This window comes from Merops nubicus, unplaced genomic scaffold, assembly GCF_000691845.1.
Source record: "Merops nubicus isolate BGI_N331 unplaced genomic scaffold, ASM69184v1 scaffold38359, whole genome shotgun sequence".
Taxonomy (NCBI): Eukaryota; Metazoa; Chordata; class Aves; order Coraciiformes; family Meropidae; genus Merops; species Merops nubicus.
In genome coordinates this window covers 1-18,970 of record NW_008633745.1, presented here as the reverse complement: position 1 = coordinate 18,970, position 18,970 = coordinate 1, and the positions used below count along the sequence as shown (strand labels likewise).

Here is an 18,970-nt window from a genome sequence, read left to right as displayed (position 1 = left end):
CTGCTGAAAGCAGAGGGTTCTGATACTAGAATACTATGGAGATTTCTTTTAAAAAATAATACAAGGCTCAGATTTTGAAGCATAATGTACAGAAATTAAAGAACAAAACAATGCCTATACATCTGTGAGCACAGCAATGTGATTAAATTATATACTGCCTTTTAGGTTTATCACATCAAATATGTTAGGTTTGAATAGGTTTAGCTTCCCATCGTAAAACCATATCTTTGAAGTAAGAATTTTTTTCTTGCCTCAATTATGACACATTTCAGATGATTCAGCCGTTTATTTTGCGAAGATCAAAGAGAGATGTTGAGAAGCAGCTAACAAAGAAATATGAACACGTGCTAAAGTGTCGTCTTTCAAATCGACAAAAAGCTATGTATGAAGATGTCATATTACAACCAGGGTAAGGACCTACAGTAAATAAAGTAACATAAAATAACAGTAAATGGGGAGTGCTGTTGTTTTTGGTGCTTAAGGAAAATGATAAATGATTGTTGTGGTTGAACATGTTTTAGTGTTTTTCTGAAATTTTCCGTTATGACCAGTGAATAGAATGGTTACATTATGGACTAAAATGACAGGCAAGTGATGTTGTGGTCTTAATGAAAATCATGCATTTACCTCTGGAATGTAAAAATCAAGTTGTAATGGTCAGATTCGTTACTATTTTGTTTTAAGATTTGTCTCTACTGAGTGGTTCTTTCTTTCTTAAAGCCTAAAGTGTTTCACCTCACACCCACCCATTTACCTGTGCTGTGTTATCAAGTGTTTATTGATAGTTGCAGGGATGAAACAGAAATGAAGCAGGCAGAGGATAGCGAGCTGGTTAAGCTGTATTTGGCTGTAAGGAAGCACAGGTCTTTAGGTTTCATATTTCCAAGTTTACATTTGGTACAGTGCTACTTAAAATGCTCTAGAAAGACTTAGGTAAAATCTAACCTTATTCTAATTCTTTGGCATAACATACTGCTTTGCACATTCTTATGCTGCTGATTCAGGGACATCTCCATAAAAGCTGTTCTTAATGTATTTCTAGTACCCAAGAAGCCCTCAAAAGTGGACACTTCATCAGTGTCTTGCACGTCCTGATGCAGCTGCAGCGGATTTGTAACCACCCTGACCTGATAAACCCCCGGCTTTCAAGTACCTCTTATGTATCAGAAACACTGGAATACAGAACTGCATCTCTGGTGCTGCGTGCCCTAGAAAGGGATATTTGGAAGGTAAGTATAATAGTAAACTGTTCTTTTCTCTTTTAGTGCCCTTGTAGAATTTCAGTACTTAGTATTATTTTCTTACACATCATACCTGAAGATTTTAACTAGAAGGAAGTCACTATTCCATAACTGTGCCTTCAAAGTATGTACTTGCTGCATCTCTTTTCTGTAATAATAGCTTGAGCTTTTCAAGTGGTTTTGTGATCAGGCATTTTTCATTAACTACTTGGTCAAGAGAAACTGTCTTTGATTTCATCGTGCTCATGTGTGCAGGAATTTTCTGACACTGAAAACACTCTGGGTAGCACACTGTTTATTTATGGCATTCTGAAATTTTCTTTCTGCTTTCAGTTGCTAAAGGAGACCAAGACTTGATATTTTTCACATAAAAGACTGATTGAAGTAGTATAAGTATTCTGTCCATCCATTTGATGTACAATTAGCTGTGTTATCATTAAAGAAGTGATCCCCCTGTTTGAGATAATTGGGGGAAATAATTACATTAGAGAGAAGTATGAATAATGGAGCAGATGAAATGATCTTTTTGGTCGATCTTCTTTCCATCCTTTGTATTTTTCTACTCTGAAATTATATGCATGCCTTCATAGTTTGGCCTTCTAAGAGTTCTACTTAATTCTTTGGAAATTCTGGTGTATGTACGTATGTTCAATGTGCCTTGTTTTTATTTCCATAACTGGCTAATTATTTAAATTCTTTTTCTTCCAATGCTGATGCTTAAAATGGGACTACCAGTTTAAGAGATATTTCCAAGTTTTCTACACAGTTTTGGCTAGTAATTGTTTAGTTTTTAAACACAGCATTTATTGCAAGTTAAAAAGTAAAATATAGAAAGTGTATTCAGCATAGAACGTTTAGAGAACGTAACTGTTTGGGTCATCACATAAAATAAACTTTATTTTACAATATTCCTAGGAATCAGACCTTTCTCTTTTTGATCTCATTGGAATGGAAAACAAAATGACCCATTATGAAGCACAAATGTTGCCAAAACAGAAGGTTACCAGAAAGCTGATTGAAGAAATCTACAGCTCCCCTCCACCACCAGCTAGGCCCAACCCAGTGAAGCTCAAACCAAGCAGGTATGCACAGCTGCCCTCCTTTTAAGCTAGAATTGCAGAAGGAAAATATAGTTCTGTTGCTGTGTTTACTGAGTTCTGTCTGCATCTGTGATTCACACAAAACCTCAGACTTGACTTTGCGTTTTATTGTTCTATTGATTTCTTGTTTACCCTTGAAAATAGGGATTCTATTTTAATATTTTTTTGAGCCATACAGTTCCATTTGAAGTTTGTTTATGGATTTCCCATTGTTTTACTTCACCTGCAGATTAAATTTATTCTTGGGGTCCTTGTTTATGGCAAGTGAGTGTTGTTCTGCAAAATTAACATGGAGATAGTACTTGGAGACTAAGCTGGTCCTACAGTGTTAGCTGTGCTAGTAGTGTCGTAAGAGACATAGGAGGTTTTATAACAGTAAATCTTTTAAGAATATTTCTCTTGTAGTGAAGTAGTGATCTCAGAGTAATGTGGAACTGTTTCCTGATGCAAAGGAGCTGTCTGATGACCTGCCAGCATGTTAATGTAATTAAATTAAATGTTAGTTTCTCTCTAGAAATGGTAGGAGAGGGCCATTTTTTTTGCAGATATCAAGCTAGAATCTTTAAGCTGTTTGCTGTAGCTCTGAAGTGGACGTATGGCAGTGAAAGTTTTTCTTTTTTCTTGGGCTTAGCAAAATGACTTAATGGGATGTCTACATGTGAAATTTGCTGAAGTGATGAGTCTTGCCAGCTTCAGCCATCTGTGACAAAGAGATTAGCATCTGATGATGATGTGATCAGTTAATACTTTTTTTAGGTCGTGGAGTTTATTTTTAAAGCCGAAACCGTGATCTTCTTATCGATTTTGACATTTCATATTCTTTTCAGGTTGTTTCAACCCGTTCAGTATGGTCAAAAGCCCGAGGGCAGGACTGTAGTTTTCCCAAGCACTCAAATCCAACGCACGGTGACCACAGCGACGGTAACTCAGCAGGGACAAGTGCGAGGAAGATCTCCCATAGCTACAGTGTCTTCAAACCAAGGTAAGAGAGTTAGAGCTGGGTTGGTTACCCGGAGCTCTGTGTAGACAGATAAAAGGTAGTCTGTTAATAGACGACCTTTTCCCTCTAGCTTAATGATCTAGAGTACTAATGGCTTAAGAATACCAACCGACTAATTGCCAGTAAATTTCCCCACTAGTTTCTACAGTATGATCTGCCAGTACGATGCAAAACTAAGCTTTGTGTAACCTGACCGTTAGTGTACGGAGTAAATGTGGCGCAGTTGGTATTTCAGCCCCGATCGCGTGTAATGTTGTGTCACAGATGGGAGTTTACAGTGCTTTTGTGTATTTATTTAACCTTTAAATGACGCTGTCCAAATATATAATGTTGTAAACATAGGATGGAGTAAGAGGTGTGGCTAGAAATCCCAATCTGTAAGGACAAGCCGCTCTTGTAGCCATTTTAATATCCTTGTGGGAAGGTTTCTTTTTAATGCAGGTTGTTTAAAAGAGTGGAGTTAAAACCTCTAACAGCTTGCACGAACAACCCTTATTGATTGCAGCCGCAGCAGCACAGTTTCAGACAACTCAGGCTTCCACCAGTGCTCCAAGACACCAGCCCGCAGCGACCTTCACCACAGCAACTAGCACAGCCAACCCTGTGAAACCGCGGGGCCAGACCTCTGCGCAGGCCGCCCAGCTGGGCCAGGCCCAGCCACAGGCCCCCCCGCACACCATCCAACAGAGTGTGCTGCCTCAGAGGCTGGTTCTCACCTCTCAGGCCCAGGCACGGTTGCCTAGTAAGTGGCCTCCCCTTTCCAGGTTTCTCCCACCTTTGTACTACAATGAGGTTAAGTTACTAGGCACCCTAAAATGTGTACAGAATCATTGTTTTTTTTTCACTCTTCTGATTAGCCTTGCTCAGTATGTTGCTTATGACCAAGGAGAATCGAAAATTGGATAAGAAACAATAGAATTGCTGTGGACATACATTAGTGGTGTCAACTTAATCTCCTATTTCTGCATGTTTCTTCTGCTGGCAAGACTTCCTTCAGACCAAATGTTTTAGCTCTATCCTAATTATTCCTTTCATATTAAACACTAATCCATCTGCTAAAGGCCTCTCTGGCAGAGAGGAACGTCGCAACCGTTAGGCAGAGAAAAGCGATGAGGCTTTGCTTTAAGGTTGTATGTGCACTGCCTATTAGCATGTGTATTAGAGTACTGAGCACTGATGTATTAATTTTATCTCTGGGGTAATGCACTGCCTTTACAAAAGCTAAATTTTTCACATCGATATTTTCTCAGTATCGTAAAACTTAACGCTTAAGTGCCTCTAACCTTTCTGCATTTAAATCACAAAAAGCTTGGTCCTCGTCACTTTAAAGCTTTTTGGTTTTTCTAAGTGCAGATCATTTAATATAAACCACGTTTCATCAGTAAATTTCAGACCATTTCAAATGTGTATTACAGTGTGTGAATATTTTTGTCTCTTCCTTCAACCTTCCTTCGTGCTCTTGAAAAGGCAGTGGAAATCACTTCAATGTCTATACCTGTTCTGTTACAAAGTGTCACATGAGTTTTCAGGTAGCTAACTTCTAAAATGGTGATGTTCTTACCCTTAAACAATCAGCTTTTTTCCAGTTTGTCCAACAAATATAGAAAGCAATACCTGCTTAACTTTTATATGACACTTTTGATGCACTAAGTATAATTATGCATGGAAGGCGCTTCAGCACCAGTTTACTAACCAAAACTTAGAATTGTGAATATTGAACAACCCGCTTCTCATTTTGTTTTTTTTAATGCCTGTTTCCCTCCTTAACAGGTGGTGAGGTAGTTAAAATAGCCCAGCTGGCTTCTATAGCAGGAGCACAAGGCAGAATCGCTCAGCCAGAAACCCCCGTAACTCTGCAGTTCCAGGGGAACAAGTTCACTTTGTCACATAGTCAACTTCGCCAGCTCACTGCAGGGCAGCCCTTGCAGTTACAAGGTACTTGTTTCAAACCAGGGAGTTTTCTATTGTAGAGAATATTCATATTTTGATATTTTGATACGAGCAGCACATTGCTTGTTGCTATATGTTAAGATTTTTTCCATCTCCACTGCTTGTATTGCGCTGCTCTACCTGTTTTCTCTGTGAGACAGGGATAACAGGGTAGCTCTGTTTTGAAAAATAAATGCCTATAAAGTGAAAGACAAGTTTACTTTCCTTCTCTGTTTCATATTTCAAGGTTTTATTATTGAATTTGTTTTCACATGTATGTGATACAGCTAGACTAAGGTGGGATATTATTTCAGATAAACTTCCTGATGAGCAGAAACATAAAAAACTGAGTATGTACTTGGTTTGTTCTGAAATGGTGTAAATAATACTTGAAGAATGCTGTGCCTCTGAATTTTGACCCAACTGTTACCCTTACCTGAATACGCTACGTACTGTGTATTTTGCCCTCAGATTTCCCTTGCTGATGGTATGTGTGCTGCCAAATGCAGGAGAACCTGGAAATCTTGATTCTTTGTGGCCAACAAAATAAAGAACACCCGAGTATTTTGTCCAAATTCCATATAAAAATACCTAGATTTAGAATGATATCACTATGACATGAAACTCCTCTTTAACAATGAAGACTTAGGGGTTTCCCTCCTCTCAGATACTATGGAACTTTAAATCACATTGGTGTAATGAACTTCTTTGGGAAAATTTAACATAGATTGAAACTATGATGATCAGTTTGTAACGGTAGTATCTTTTTGTAGAGAACACTATTTACTCTTTTCCACTCTATCCAGCCTGATTTTTTTAAAAAATTCCTCCGTTGCAGGGAGTGTTCTTCAGATTGTTTCAGCACCTGGCCAGCAGTATTTGAGACCTCAAGGTCCGGTTGTCATGCAGACAGTTTCCCAAGCAGGAACTGTTCAGAACGCTCTGAATGCTTTAGGAAACCAGCATCAAGCAGGTGTCCCAACTTCCACAGCAGTGACACAGCAAGGTAGGTTTTATAGCTTGAGGAAATGTCTCTATCCATACATTCAATCAATAAAATCACACTGATGTATAAAAATTGTTATAGATCATAATTCTGTTAGTTGAGTTCAGAAGCAGGTAAACTGTGAGGCAAATCCTTTGTGTAGATGTGTACTGAAGCTTTAGATAATTTTTTAGTACAAACTTGGGAGAGTTTGAAAATGTATTGAATATGTAGATTCATTTTTTAACAGTTGTGTCTTAGGTCAGATTTTTTTCTGGGAAGAAGTGAGTTTGAAGTACTTTAACTTTTTTCCTTAGAAAGGTCAGGGTGATGATTTTTTTTATACTGACAGAGAATGTCCAGAAATTCTCTCTACTTTTCCACATCAAGTTTTCTTCTATCAAATTTTCTTTGCTTCTCCATCTAATCAGGGTTATGCTTTCCTTTTTCCTCTTTAAATACTGCATAGGTGTTTGGTGCCTTGCTGCAAGTGTGATCCTTTCCTTGCTTAGAAATACAAGATGTTGATCAAAAAACAATAGACAAATTGCTGTCTAGGATGCATTTACAACAAAACAGCAGATTGTTAAATGGTGATAAATGGAAAGCTAGGAGTTCATTCCCTGGAAATGCCAATCTGCTGTGATTTTCTCTGGTTATAAACCATTCTCTCAAACCAGACTGTTTACTGCTCCTTTTTGATGTATTAATGTACCCTTGAAGTTCGTATTTTGACTTTTCTGAAGATTAAACATCTCATTATAAAAAGGGGAGTGGAAGCTTCAACAGCTTCCCAGTTGTTGGGAAGTAAAGATTTGCCATAGTTTGGAAGATTTGTGGCTCAAATGTTTCACTGTCCAGTTCTGATTACATGACAGGTACTCCTAATATCGCCATAGTTCAGAATGAAAATCAATGTAAAAAAAAAAACCCTCACACATCATAATACTCTCACGGTGCTAAAAAGAGAGCTTCTTTAAAAGCAACAAATACAGAAGTACTATTTCCAGCTGATAAAAGAAAACATTATTTTTGCAGTTCATCTTTGGAGAGAGATGTAAAGCATGTTGAAAATACTTATTTTGACTTTCTGAATTTGGGATAAAATGCCAAATTCCATTGCTCTGGATGATTGAAAACTAATTGCTGGGCTCACATGTAGCTGTGCGGTAAAATTGGATTTATACTGGGCTATCTGTATTGGCTTTTTTGTAATAAAAATGCCGAAAGGCAAAACTTAAACCTCTGCATACTCCTTGGAGTCTATTATTCTCAACATAAAGGTTAGAGGCCCTTCCTTGTCAACTTGATAGCAGTTCTTCATGGGTGTGTTGACTCACCAGTAAATAGTTTCAAAGTGACTACTGGAGAGTTTTGCTGCTTTTCTAGTGCAGATAGTGCTGGTGAGCCATTGCCCATTCTGGCTGAGATAGAATCCTATAGATCTTATCAAGAAAATAACTCCTATGTAGTGTCTGTAGTCAGCTAGTACATATTACTATAGTTTCAATTAGTTTACTTGTGTGTAATAGTCTTATAGTTTAGCTGTCTAAGAAAACACCTGGTAGCAGTTCAGTTCACAAGAATGCTGCTGTGAGATTCCATCATCTAGTTTCATCAGTTTATAGATACACTGAAGTCATATGTTTTCTGAAGAATCTTAGGTAATTTTTTGGAGATAAATTAGAACAATCTTTTCAGATGTAGAATGTAACTTGTAAATGTTAATATTTATTGCACTGTGTGTGACAATGTGAATAAACTAAGAATGCAGCAGGTCTTTGTGCAAAGTAAAAGCCCATTGATCTGCCTTGGATTTCTGTGAAAACAGTGTAACTACCTGTCAGATACCTGATTTGTAGCAGAGGACAGATTTGCAATACTCAGTGGATGTTTAGACCAAAAATCTGTCTGCAGTTACGAGGTGTTACAGCTTTGATATGTCTACTTATTGACAATAGTAAATGAGACCAATCTTCAGAAGAATAAATATATAAACACAAGGTTTATCCTCAGTTTGTATTCCAGGTAGAACTGCAGTTAGTAATTTGTCAGCTGGTGACATGGGAGCAGCATTAAAACCAGTGCCTACACATGGACAATCACAGGTATGTCATTTTTATTTTCTTATGGAAACACAACTTCTCAGGATTGATACTAAGTCCATATAATAGTTGGAAGCTATAATTTAAAAAGCTGGAATGAATTAAACTTTGATGGTTACATAGTAGGTAAAACCCCCAACTTTTCTTTGTGCTACAGGTTGACTACAGGCTGATGTGTTTTCATCTATAATCCATGGTTTAAAATAAATTCTGCTGTATAAAAGCAGCTAATGGCTTTCTTGTGCTGTGATAGCAGACAAGTTCTTGTAATATGTCAATATATCATAATGCAAATTAATAATAAGTAATACATAAATAACTCAAGATTTTTCACTGTTTTTTGAACACAAAGACAGTTGGGCAAATTTTTATACATTTCTAATCTTAACAAGCTTTTAGAAAAAATACTCAACCTATAAAGCACAGGGAAACATCAACTATATGTTAACCTATGCAAGAGCCTGCACCTTATCAGTATTAATGTATTAATTGAAATGTCCCAAATATAACTGATAAATTCTAGTTTATTTCCAAACCTGTGAAAATGTACTTTCAAAAAAGCAAGAATGAGATAGAATTGATTCTTTAAGATGAATTGAATTTAGTTGTAGATTTCAAATTTTATCTGAAATTCCCACCCTTTTTGATTGGTCTAAGTAGTTGTTATAATCTAGGATGCTGGTGGTGTAAATCACACAGTACTCTGATCTAGATAGCTTCATTCTAAAGAAACTCAAATTCCTAAGGGATTGTGATGAGGAGCAAATGTTTTTCTTTCAACTTTTCTTGGCAAAGGAGACGTATGAAGAGAAGAACAGGCTTTTGAAGGAGCGCCTGGACAGGATATTCTCTGGCAACGAGCGCCGCTGCTCGCGGGCCCCCGTGTATGGCAGGGACGTGCTGAGCCTGTGTTCTCTGGCTGCTGGAAGGAAGCCCTCTCAGCTGGCTTCCAGTGAAGACAGCAGCTGGAGGTGGGCTGGCTTTGTGAACTGTTGCCTTTCTTCAAGTGCCTCTGGAGGCCCAAGTAACCCATTGCAAGAAATGATCCTGACTTTGGTTCAGCAACGAGAATCTCTGAAGGATGTTGTTAACAGGTAATGTGTGACTCTGCCTCGCAAGCCTTTACCACATCTAGTTATTTCTTAAACACTCCAAATAAGCTTTAAAACCTTATTTCTGTTCATGAGTTTATTTGGTTTAGACCGATTGATTTAGCAGTAAATGATGTATGGTACAGTTGTAAAAATAACAGTCACTTCTATTTGTTTTAGGATCTTTATAATAAGAGTTTTCAGTGCCACGTTCTTAGTTCCAAGCCCAAATTCAGTTGACCACCCTTTAGCTTACATTCCTATGCTTTGGATTTACTTCTGAGTAGGTACTTCTTGGAGCCAACCAACAAGAGTTCAGACACAGAGATGTAGTCAGAAGTTAGTTTAGCTAGAGCTGACAGTGGATTGTGTGCAGAGCAATAGCTGCAGTTTTCTAGAAACACGAAATTCAATTAGAATAACTCCATTCTTCCATTCTAAAGTTCCAAGAACTTTTTTGAATTGCTTTTAGTAAGTTTGGTATGATGAGTTTGCTCCAGTGACTGAATACATTGGTTACAGTACAAACACTTCAACAGAAGCTGTCATCAAAGCAGGCAAAACAAAACAAAAAGGTAAAGTGAGATAGAAAATACTAACACTTTAAAGGTATGCAGCACTTACTAAGTCACTTTAACAAAGTGATTAGATAATAGTGCAAAATCACATTGTTGCCAGGCTGAAAAGTATTGCTGCAGGTGATCGTTTTGTGTGTAACTTTTTAAACTGGTATTCCCTTGTTTTAATGCTTTTCACAGGGCTCTCTTTGTACTGCCAGCAGCAGTTGCTGCTCCTCCATGTTTGTATGTAGCAAATCCTCCCCCTTCATACAGTCACAGACTGAAACTCCTTAAGCACAGTCTTAAGCAGAAGGCAGCTCCACACTTGCATCAGTTACAACAGATTACAACTCCTCACTTGCTGCAGTTCCCTGACCTCCGGCTGGTGCAGTATGACTCAGGTAAAGGAAGACATTTGATGATAATATTTCAGTAATTTCTAGCTCATGGGAATGGAATTTCTACATGAAAACTTTGGTTTTCTTGTTTAAATATAGGAAAATTAGAAGCTCTTGCTGTCTTGCTTCAAAAGCTGAAATCTGAGGGGCGCCGTGTGCTGATTTTGTCACAGATGATTCTGATGTTGGACATACTGGAATTGTTCCTGAATTTCCATTTCCTCACGTTTGTGAGGATTGATGAATATGCTAACCATGAACAACGACAGGTTAGTTTGCCCTCATGGTTGTCCACTGGCACAGCAATTTGTGCTGCTCAGGTTTCTGTATGCTAGTACATATAAAAATGAGATTTGCCTTGTTTCTTACTCATCTTGAAACACTTGACTTGTCCTTGTCTGTTTTTTGTTGGGCTATAGTGAGTTTGGCTTGGTGTATGGTTTATTTACTCCTTGGTTTTATTCCATTTATGTAGGAGCTGATGAAAATCTTCAACAGGGACAAGCGCATTTTCTGTGCCATCCTTTCCTCTCACAGTCGTTCCACTGGAGTCAACCTCGTTGAGGCAGACACTGTTGTGTTCTATGACAATGATCTAAACCCAGTGATGGATGCAAAAGCACAGGAATGGTGTGACAGAATTGGGAGATGTAAAGATATCCATATATACAGGTGATGCTTAAAGATCAACAATTGCTCTTTTACATGCTTTAACATAAGGTTAATTCATAGAGTACAACTCTGTATGGTCTGAAATAAAGTGGAAAAAGGGCTGAAAACTTCGTCTCACTGCAATTAAAAAAGTGCTAGGTTATCATATGAACATGTGGTCTGAACACCAAGTGTAATGAATGAATCATACCTGCATGGGTTTTGTCTGTTAGTTTTCAGAATTTTTTTTAAGTGAAGTGAGGGATTCTGTTTATTTATTAAAATTATGCTAACTGTTAAAAAAGCTTTAAAGTAGAGCTGGTAGTATGTGTTTTGTTCTGGGCCTTACCAGAACTGAAAAAAACCCAAACCTATAAACCACCACATTTTAAGAGGTCAGTGTTATTCTTGAAGGGCTGTTTCTCATTTCTGAAAGCTGTTTTGGAAATGACTTACCAGATTTCTGTTATTTTCTTTTTCCTTTTTCTTTTTAGGCTTGTCAGTGGCAATTCTGTAGAAGAGAAGCTTTTGAAAAATGGCACAAAGGACTTGATCAGAGAAGTAGCTGCTCAGGGAAATGACTATTCAATGGCCTTTTTAACACAGGTAAGTTAATATTCAAAATATATTCACACGCCTGTGTTGCTGTGTTTAATAAATTCAAGCATCTACGTTGAGGTGTTTAATGACAGTGTAGTAGAAATCTGTTTGGGCTAGAATTGCTAGGTAAGCACATTAGATTTCATGATTGCCTGAGCTCTAGGTGTTAGGGCCACGTTCTCTTAAATACTGCCCATCTGCTTTTCCTCCTTTACTTACATAGTGAAGTACAGGCATCTCCTGTGTGACTTAATGTATTCTGGTTTCTTACACCCTACTGCAAAATTCTGCAGAGCTTGTAAGGATGCAAGTTTCAACAGCTTTAAACATATGAAATACAAAGTGAGTATTTGCTGAGAGGGGCTCTCAGTCGCTGCTTTGGAGATGCAGAAGACAGTGAAAGCCCTGGTGAAGTTAGTCCGTCCCATTCTGGCACTCCCAATATGATGGTGCAGGATGAGAAAATCTGTATTTCTGACTTTCCTATAAAGGAACTGTTAACACTTTATTCTACTCTGTAGTCCTACAGCAGAAAGTTAAGAGAAAACCAAACAGTTTTCCAGAAATAATACATTGAGTTTTAATTTTAATGTATTCAATCTATAGTTTCTAAAGTCATATGAGCCTGAGCTAATGCAAAGCTACATAAAAAGAATTGAGTGGTCCCAAAAGCTGAATGTACTTCCCTTTTTTCCTTCTACTTACCAAGCAAACAATTCAGGAATTATTTGAGGTCCATTCTCCTATGGAGGATTCTGGATTTAGAGTAAAAGCAGAAGAATTTGTAGTACTTTCTCAAGAACCATCTCCAGCAGAAAATATTTCACCTAAAGTTGCAAGACCATTCATAGAGGTAATTATTAACACATACATTAAAAATACAGCTGTGCAACGTTGGTATTAAACAACTGCCTTATCTTTTTTTATTTGTGTAAATTCTGTCAACCTCTTTTTATGATACTTCTATGTTGTTCTGTCATTTTTCTCATAACAAAATTTCCAAAAGTCCAGAGTTGAGTTGTATACTTTCTGAGGACTGTTTCTCTTGCCTCAGCAGAGACTTACTCCAGAAATTTGTGTTGGATTTCAGTGAACTTCTTATGGGGTTTCTTTCCATTTTTTTGAAGTCTTCATTATTTTTAAAATATGTCTTTCTGAAAGGCCCTCAACAGTATTGAACATGAGGATGAGGAGTCAAATGATCATCTACAAGAAATTGGATCCGAGTCGAGTATTGAGCCTTTAATCTCAGAGTTCTTTGAGACAAAATACTATGAAGAGCCCTCACAGCTGCAGGAGTTAGTTGCTGTTGTGGACCAGGTACTGTGATTTTCCATGAATATTTGGCTAAAAAGTAATGTTTAGTTCAAATATTTCAATTTCTTTGCAGTCTGGCCTTAAAGCAACTTTACTTAAAGTAACTTTCCCATTAAATGGATGGGACATCTCCTACTCCTTAAGGTGTAAAGCCGTCAGAGAGAGAGAGATTAGTTTTAAGGAGAGCTTTCACGCACTCTCCTTCAGTTAACATTTATTTTATTATTAATACTATTTTTTTTTCCTTGATACATTCTTTTAGCTGACTCCAATTGAGAAGTATGCTCTGAATTATTTAGAGCTCTTCCACGTTTCAGTTGATGAGAAAGAGCCACGGTTGAATGAGGTAAAACAACAAGTCTTTCTTTTCCATGTGGTTCTGTCACAGTATGTACAAGCAGGGTTATATTTTCAATGTGAAGTGAAAGGTTCTCCAGTGACATGGAATATATTGTAGGCGCTTCTTTTGCTGTACTTTCTGAACACTGGAATGACTTACAGAGAGCTCATTATTTTGTGATTCTCTTGGATTAAGCAAGTGTCAGGTCTTAATTTCCTTTTTCTAAAATGAGAGTGACGTTCTTCAGCACGGCTCACAAATATTTGTTGTACTCCATTGATAGTGGGGGAAAAAAATTAATTAATTTCAGTGAGCCTGCTTATTTGGGTAAAGAAGCTGTGTTCTGGTTGTCTTGGTTGCTTAACTGAAATTCTGAGTTTGATTTGGGTGTTTAAAGACTCAACAGAGACCAAAAAGTCTCTTCTAAATGGTTGTGAAAATATCTGTTAAGAAATTGAGGATGTCAAAATTCGAGGAGTTGATTCACAAAAATACAAATTGATAAATTTTAATCCAGTGTCTGTTAATGCAGTAAAGTTTATAAGGAGTCTGACTTTCATCTAGATGGAAATGAAAACTGCCAAGAAAGCATGGGAAGTGCAGCATATGAAAGAGTTAAAGGAAAAAGAGCAGAAACTGCTTTGGGAGGATGAAGAGGAACTTCTAACCTACACCCGGGAGGATGCATACAACAAAGTAATTCCCAGTTAGCCTTGTTTTTCTTAATAGTGTATTTCTTAGCAATTGTTCTGAGAGTATCTTTTTCCTTCAGGGTTCAATGGTATCATTTCAGTTGTGTTCTTTTTTGCTGTGTAGGAATATATCTATGAAGGTCCAGATGGGCAAACCGAGATAATGCCAGTAAGTCAGCCTAAAAAGACTTTGTATTTTTTGAAAGATAAAGATTAGTGGAGAGTTAGCATTGCAGTAACTACAAATTTTGTTCTGTGCAGCTTTGGACTCCTCCCACTCCACCTCAGGATGACAATGATATCTACATAGATTCTGTTATGTGCCTGATGTATGACACCACCCCGATTCCAGAGTCAAAGTTGCCTCCAGTGTATGTCAGGAAGGAACGTAAACGACACAAAACAGATCCATCTGGTAAGCATTTGTTCAAAACTCCTCTGAGATTTATTGTTGAAAGTTTAAAAAAAAAAAAAATCAGGAATTTTCAGACCTCCGACATGTCTGGTCTGGTAAAGATCAAATTTGCAGATTTGGAGGGATGAAAATTCCTGTCTCACCATGGTCTTGAAGCAGTAAAATCAGTGGAAGCCCCAGTTCTTAATGTGCATCCTTCTATTTAGATATATAGGTGGTTTTGAAAGGATAATTTTAGGAAACAGGCATTCTGCTGTTTGAGTTAGGAGAAGGCTGATCTTGCTTGGTACCCGGTTCTGTTTAGTTACTGACAGGACGCTTTTAAGAGGCAGTGTGGAATGCTCTGCACACACAGGAGCATTTTGCACCTATAAGTCACAGAGGAATCACAATATGACAGGAGCTGTTTACCAAGAATGGTGTGGGTTTTTTCTCAGCTGCAGGTAGGAAGAAAAAGCAACGTCATGGGGAGACAGTTATTCCACCTCGCTCGCTGTTTGATCGAGCAACTCCAGGAATGCTGAAAATGCGCCGGGAGGGCAAAGAGCAGAAGAAAAACATCTTGTTGAAACAACAGACACAGTTTGCCAAGCCTTTGCCAACTCTTGTCAAACCAGCTGCCGAGGCTGGACAGGATAATCCAGAGTGGCTGATCAGTGAAGACTGGGCACTTCTGCAGGTCAGATCATACGTGCACTTTCTGCTGTTATTATTTACTGTATTTTGGGTTCTCATTTCAGAAATGGCTCATTCTGCACTTCATCTCCTCGAGGTTATTTCTAATTCTTAATGGCTAGGTTGGCATTTTGCTGACATATCTGAGAACAGCTTGCCTATGCTTCGTGTTCCTCTAAGGATAAATTGAAGGTTAACCTACAAAATGCATGATTAAGTCCTGTTTTTGTTGTAGAGACCACTTACTGTTACATTCCAGATTAGTTGTGCTGGCTAGATGTTGGATAATGCGTCTAATGTTCTTCCCACTTTTGGGAAGAGAGGAGCACTTGAATGGCAGCTCTCTGTTCCTCTTACACCAATCTCCAAGTGCTTTCTTGCACGTCAGTCTGCAGAGGAGTGTTTTCTGCTTGTTTATTCTCTGTGAATGCAGGTGAACGCGTAGCCTGAGCCCTGAGCTATCTGCCTCATTGCAGTAGTGGTGTGTGGGCGCATGCAGATAAGGGTAGGTTTGGAAGATGGGGATGATTTGTCATCTGAAGCTTTTGTACCTTTATCTATTGTAGGCAGTGAAGCAGCTGCTGGAGCTTCCTTTAAATCTTGCTGTTGTATCGCCAGCACACACTCCCAACTGGGACCTTGTTAGTGATGTTGTTAACTCCTGCAGCAGAGTCTATCGCTCACCAAAACAGTGCCGAAACAGATATGAGAATGTCATTATTCCAAGGGAAGAAGGAAAGGTGAGTTTACATAGAATGATGCGTCCTTTTCTACCTTCAGTTTGTATGAGTTTTTTTTTTCCTTATCTCCATAAACACTTGTTTTTTTGTTAAATGTTTCAACAGTGTAAATAAATAACTTATAAAAGATTATAAAATTATCCTCATCAGGATTTCCACTTATTTTATGTGATTTCTTTGAAAAGAAAAAGCACCTGAACAAAATCTTCCACAAAAGATCATCTAACTTTCCTTCTTATTTTACAGCTAATGTACGAAGCTAATCCTAAAAAGAAGACAAAAAGTATTTATAAGGTGTGCATTGGTATTCTTTCAAAATCAAATCTAGACACTGTGGTATTTAGCAGCAATGGAGGTGGGCAGATAATTCATATGAGATCCATGTTGAGTGTTACTTGAGTTCTGAAACATCAATTAAAATTCCAAATTTATTTTTCCTTTCTTTGTTGATACAGTGGATTGACACCAGACTTCAGCTTTTGGATTTGATAGATAAATATTAAATCATGCAAGAAGTTTGTGATTTCACTTAAACTGTAGTACTATTTTTTCCACCTAACAACCACCATGTAACTTATCCTGATTATTATGATGGTACTTAAGATCTGTAAGAATGAACTTCACGCTAGAGTCTAAGTGGATTACAAATACAATGCTTGAACACCTTTTAGTAAATATGGATGACAGTACACCAGAGAAACAAAAACAAATTCCATGATTGTAAACAACTTCTTCCAAACCATACAGCGATTTAGTGACAGAACTGGGCAGAGAATCTAGGACTTCTGACTGTAGTCCCATTCTCTGACTTATAAGCAGGTTTGTCCCTGAGTGGCAGTTTTCTACTTGGGAGAAGCCAAACGTTAGCGTGGCATGGTGTGCTGGATGTTAACGTAGCTGTGTTGGGAGAGCAGTGCAGTCATGGCTTTGTTACAGTGCTGTGCGCTATGCATAACTAGGAACTAATGGGCTCGTGGTTTGGGTACTGAATTAAACCTGCAAAGTCTAAACTAAAGCAAAGATTCTTTGTTCAAATTAGAGTTTGCTATTTTGTATGTCCCCAAGTGCTGATGCCAGTGTGACCGTGAGAACCGCTCCTTATTTTGCTTTTTCTTTATATATTTCCCATAGAGTTTTGTTTAACAGTAAGCTATCAGAGACACGAGGCAGAAACCAGTCTGTGATAGATATGTTGGAGTACGTTTTTAAATAATCTACAAGTGCACCATGTGTTTATACGTAGACAAAACACTGTGTGGGTGTGTTCACCACTGACAGTTGGTTTCTTTTCATTTTTTAGACCAAAAACAGTCGCCCGCTTCGTACCAATCAGATCTATGCTCAAGACGAAGGCGCAACCCACACGCAACTTTATACTAATCATTTTGAGATGATGAAAATGATTGCAGGGAAAAGAAGTCCACCTATCAAACCTCTGTGAGTTTAATTGGGAACATTTGATCTCCCTGTCACCACAGATCCCCTGGGAACTGTGCTCTGAATTGCTCTTGCAAATCAGAGCTGTTGACACTCTGTTTCAAACTGCTATTTTGTTTATCTGCTCTTGATCTCTTTCCTTGCATCTTAGCCTTGTGTTATTGGAACACCTTCATATTTCATGTGTTTGAGGTAGCTTTTACTCACTGCATGAATTTGTTCTCTGTGATTAAGAGCAGAAGAGCACTCAGTTGTTTTTTTTTAAATCTTCTCTATAAACTACACTTTCCATTTGCCTGAACTGTAAATATTTTGACATCTGTGCTGTTAAGTAGTACATCTTTTTCTATGCATATTCCTGCAGTAACTTTTTATGTATTCATTTAATATTTATTCTGAGTCTTTCCTAAAATATCTATCTGTATGCAGGCTCCAGCACTGGTGGGAATGTCATGAAAACGTCACCAGACTGCAGCATCATCTGTTACAACATGAAATCAAATATTGTTTTTAAGTATTTTATGTCTCCAGTAATATAGTTTTGCTCAATTTCAGACTTGGCATGAACCCTTTCCAGAAGAACCCGAAGCATGCGTCAGTGCTTGCAGAAAGGTGGGCACTCTGTCTTAAAGGAGTTAAAAATTGCATACAAGTGTTTTGTTTAGTTTAATTTTCAGTTATTTATTTTTAACGCTCGTGTGCTTTGTCTGATGATTGTTTCTAGTGGAATCAACTATGATAAGCCACTTCCTCCAATTCAAGTTGCATCCCTCCGAGCAGAACGCATTGCAAAAGAGAAAAAGGTATGGTCTCCATCTCACCTGTACATGTGACCACAGTGATTACAAAATTAGACAACAGGAAGTACAAGAAAAGCTGCCTCCTGGAAGAAGCTTGTTGGTATAGTAGATATTATGAGCAGCTACAAATTGTTCACATGCGAGGGTTTAGATAGCCAAGGTCCAAAGTGGGAACTTTCCTTGAGCCTGTGTCACACTTGTACTTGTTTAGACGCATCCTTTTGGCAAATATGTTAAAAACATGTAATAATGTTGTTTTATTCTTGACCATTCTGTAGCCTTCTTTCTTGTATTACGTAGAAAGAGATACTTGTCCTTCACAGAATCATGGAATCACTATGGTTGGAAGGGACCTCCAGGATCATCAAGTCCAACCTTCATAGAATCCTTTAGGTTGGAAGAGACCTTTAAGATCATCAAGTCCAACCATTGAGCCAATAGGGCTAAAAAGTACTCTGCTAAAACAGATCAGAATCTGTCAGGGTTGGAAGGGACCACGAGGATCCCCCAGTTCCAACCCCTCTGCCATGAGCAGGGACACCTCACACTAGATCAGGCTCCTAACATTTCCCTAACCCCTAAGATCCTTGCATGTGGATGGTAAATGGCCCGCTGTGCTGTGCTCTAAGCCATATAACCATGAGCATAGCCTGTAGTTTGAAACTAGTCAGGTCATGTAAGTTGGAGAGTTGCTGCAAAGACAGATTTGTGTGCCCTGCACGCAATATATAAAACATGGTTAGAGTTAAAGGGGCTTTGCTTTGGGAAGAAAGTCGCACCCTGCTCGTTCCACGCGCTGTCTGGAGACTGTGAAGCTGACGCTCTGCTCTCCTAGGCGCTGGCCGAACAGCAGAGGGCCCAGCAGCAGCCGGGCCCGCAGGCTCCGCAGCAGCC

The 18,970-nt window shown here is 38.3% G+C and overlaps 1 protein-coding gene across 1 annotated transcript in view; it reads left to right on the top strand.

Annotated features, from left to right (window-relative positions):
* EP400 (E1A binding protein p400) overlaps positions 1-18,964 on the top strand; it is a gene marked incomplete at both ends in the record, with an annotated part of 37,448 nt that extends 18,484 nt beyond the window's left edge. Inside the window, 25 exons of the mRNA XM_008948350.1 lie at positions 273-409; positions 1,043-1,229; positions 2,157-2,323; positions 3,169-3,323; positions 3,847-4,083; positions 5,112-5,276; positions 6,109-6,276; positions 8,272-8,363; positions 9,156-9,454; positions 10,210-10,412; positions 10,509-10,678; positions 10,885-11,081; positions 11,555-11,666; positions 12,370-12,513; positions 12,822-12,980; positions 13,240-13,323; positions 13,882-14,013; positions 14,134-14,178; positions 14,271-14,424; positions 14,862-15,103; positions 15,666-15,839; positions 17,140-17,276; positions 17,832-17,888; positions 18,001-18,079; positions 18,912-18,964. Of these exons, the coding sequence (XP_008946598.1) occupies positions 273-409; positions 1,043-1,229; positions 2,157-2,323; positions 3,169-3,323; positions 3,847-4,083; positions 5,112-5,276; positions 6,109-6,276; positions 8,272-8,363; positions 9,156-9,454; positions 10,210-10,412; positions 10,509-10,678; positions 10,885-11,081; positions 11,555-11,666; positions 12,370-12,513; positions 12,822-12,980; positions 13,240-13,323; positions 13,882-14,013; positions 14,134-14,178; positions 14,271-14,424; positions 14,862-15,103; positions 15,666-15,839; positions 17,140-17,276; positions 17,832-17,888; positions 18,001-18,079; positions 18,912-18,964 (3,749 nt within the window). The remainder of the gene's footprint in view (positions 1-272; positions 410-1,042; positions 1,230-2,156; positions 2,324-3,168; positions 3,324-3,846; positions 4,084-5,111; positions 5,277-6,108; positions 6,277-8,271; positions 8,364-9,155; positions 9,455-10,209; positions 10,413-10,508; positions 10,679-10,884; positions 11,082-11,554; positions 11,667-12,369; positions 12,514-12,821; positions 12,981-13,239; positions 13,324-13,881; positions 14,014-14,133; positions 14,179-14,270; positions 14,425-14,861; positions 15,104-15,665; positions 15,840-17,139; positions 17,277-17,831; positions 17,889-18,000; positions 18,080-18,911) is intronic.
* Between the last annotated feature and the right edge of the window lie 6 nt (positions 18,965-18,970).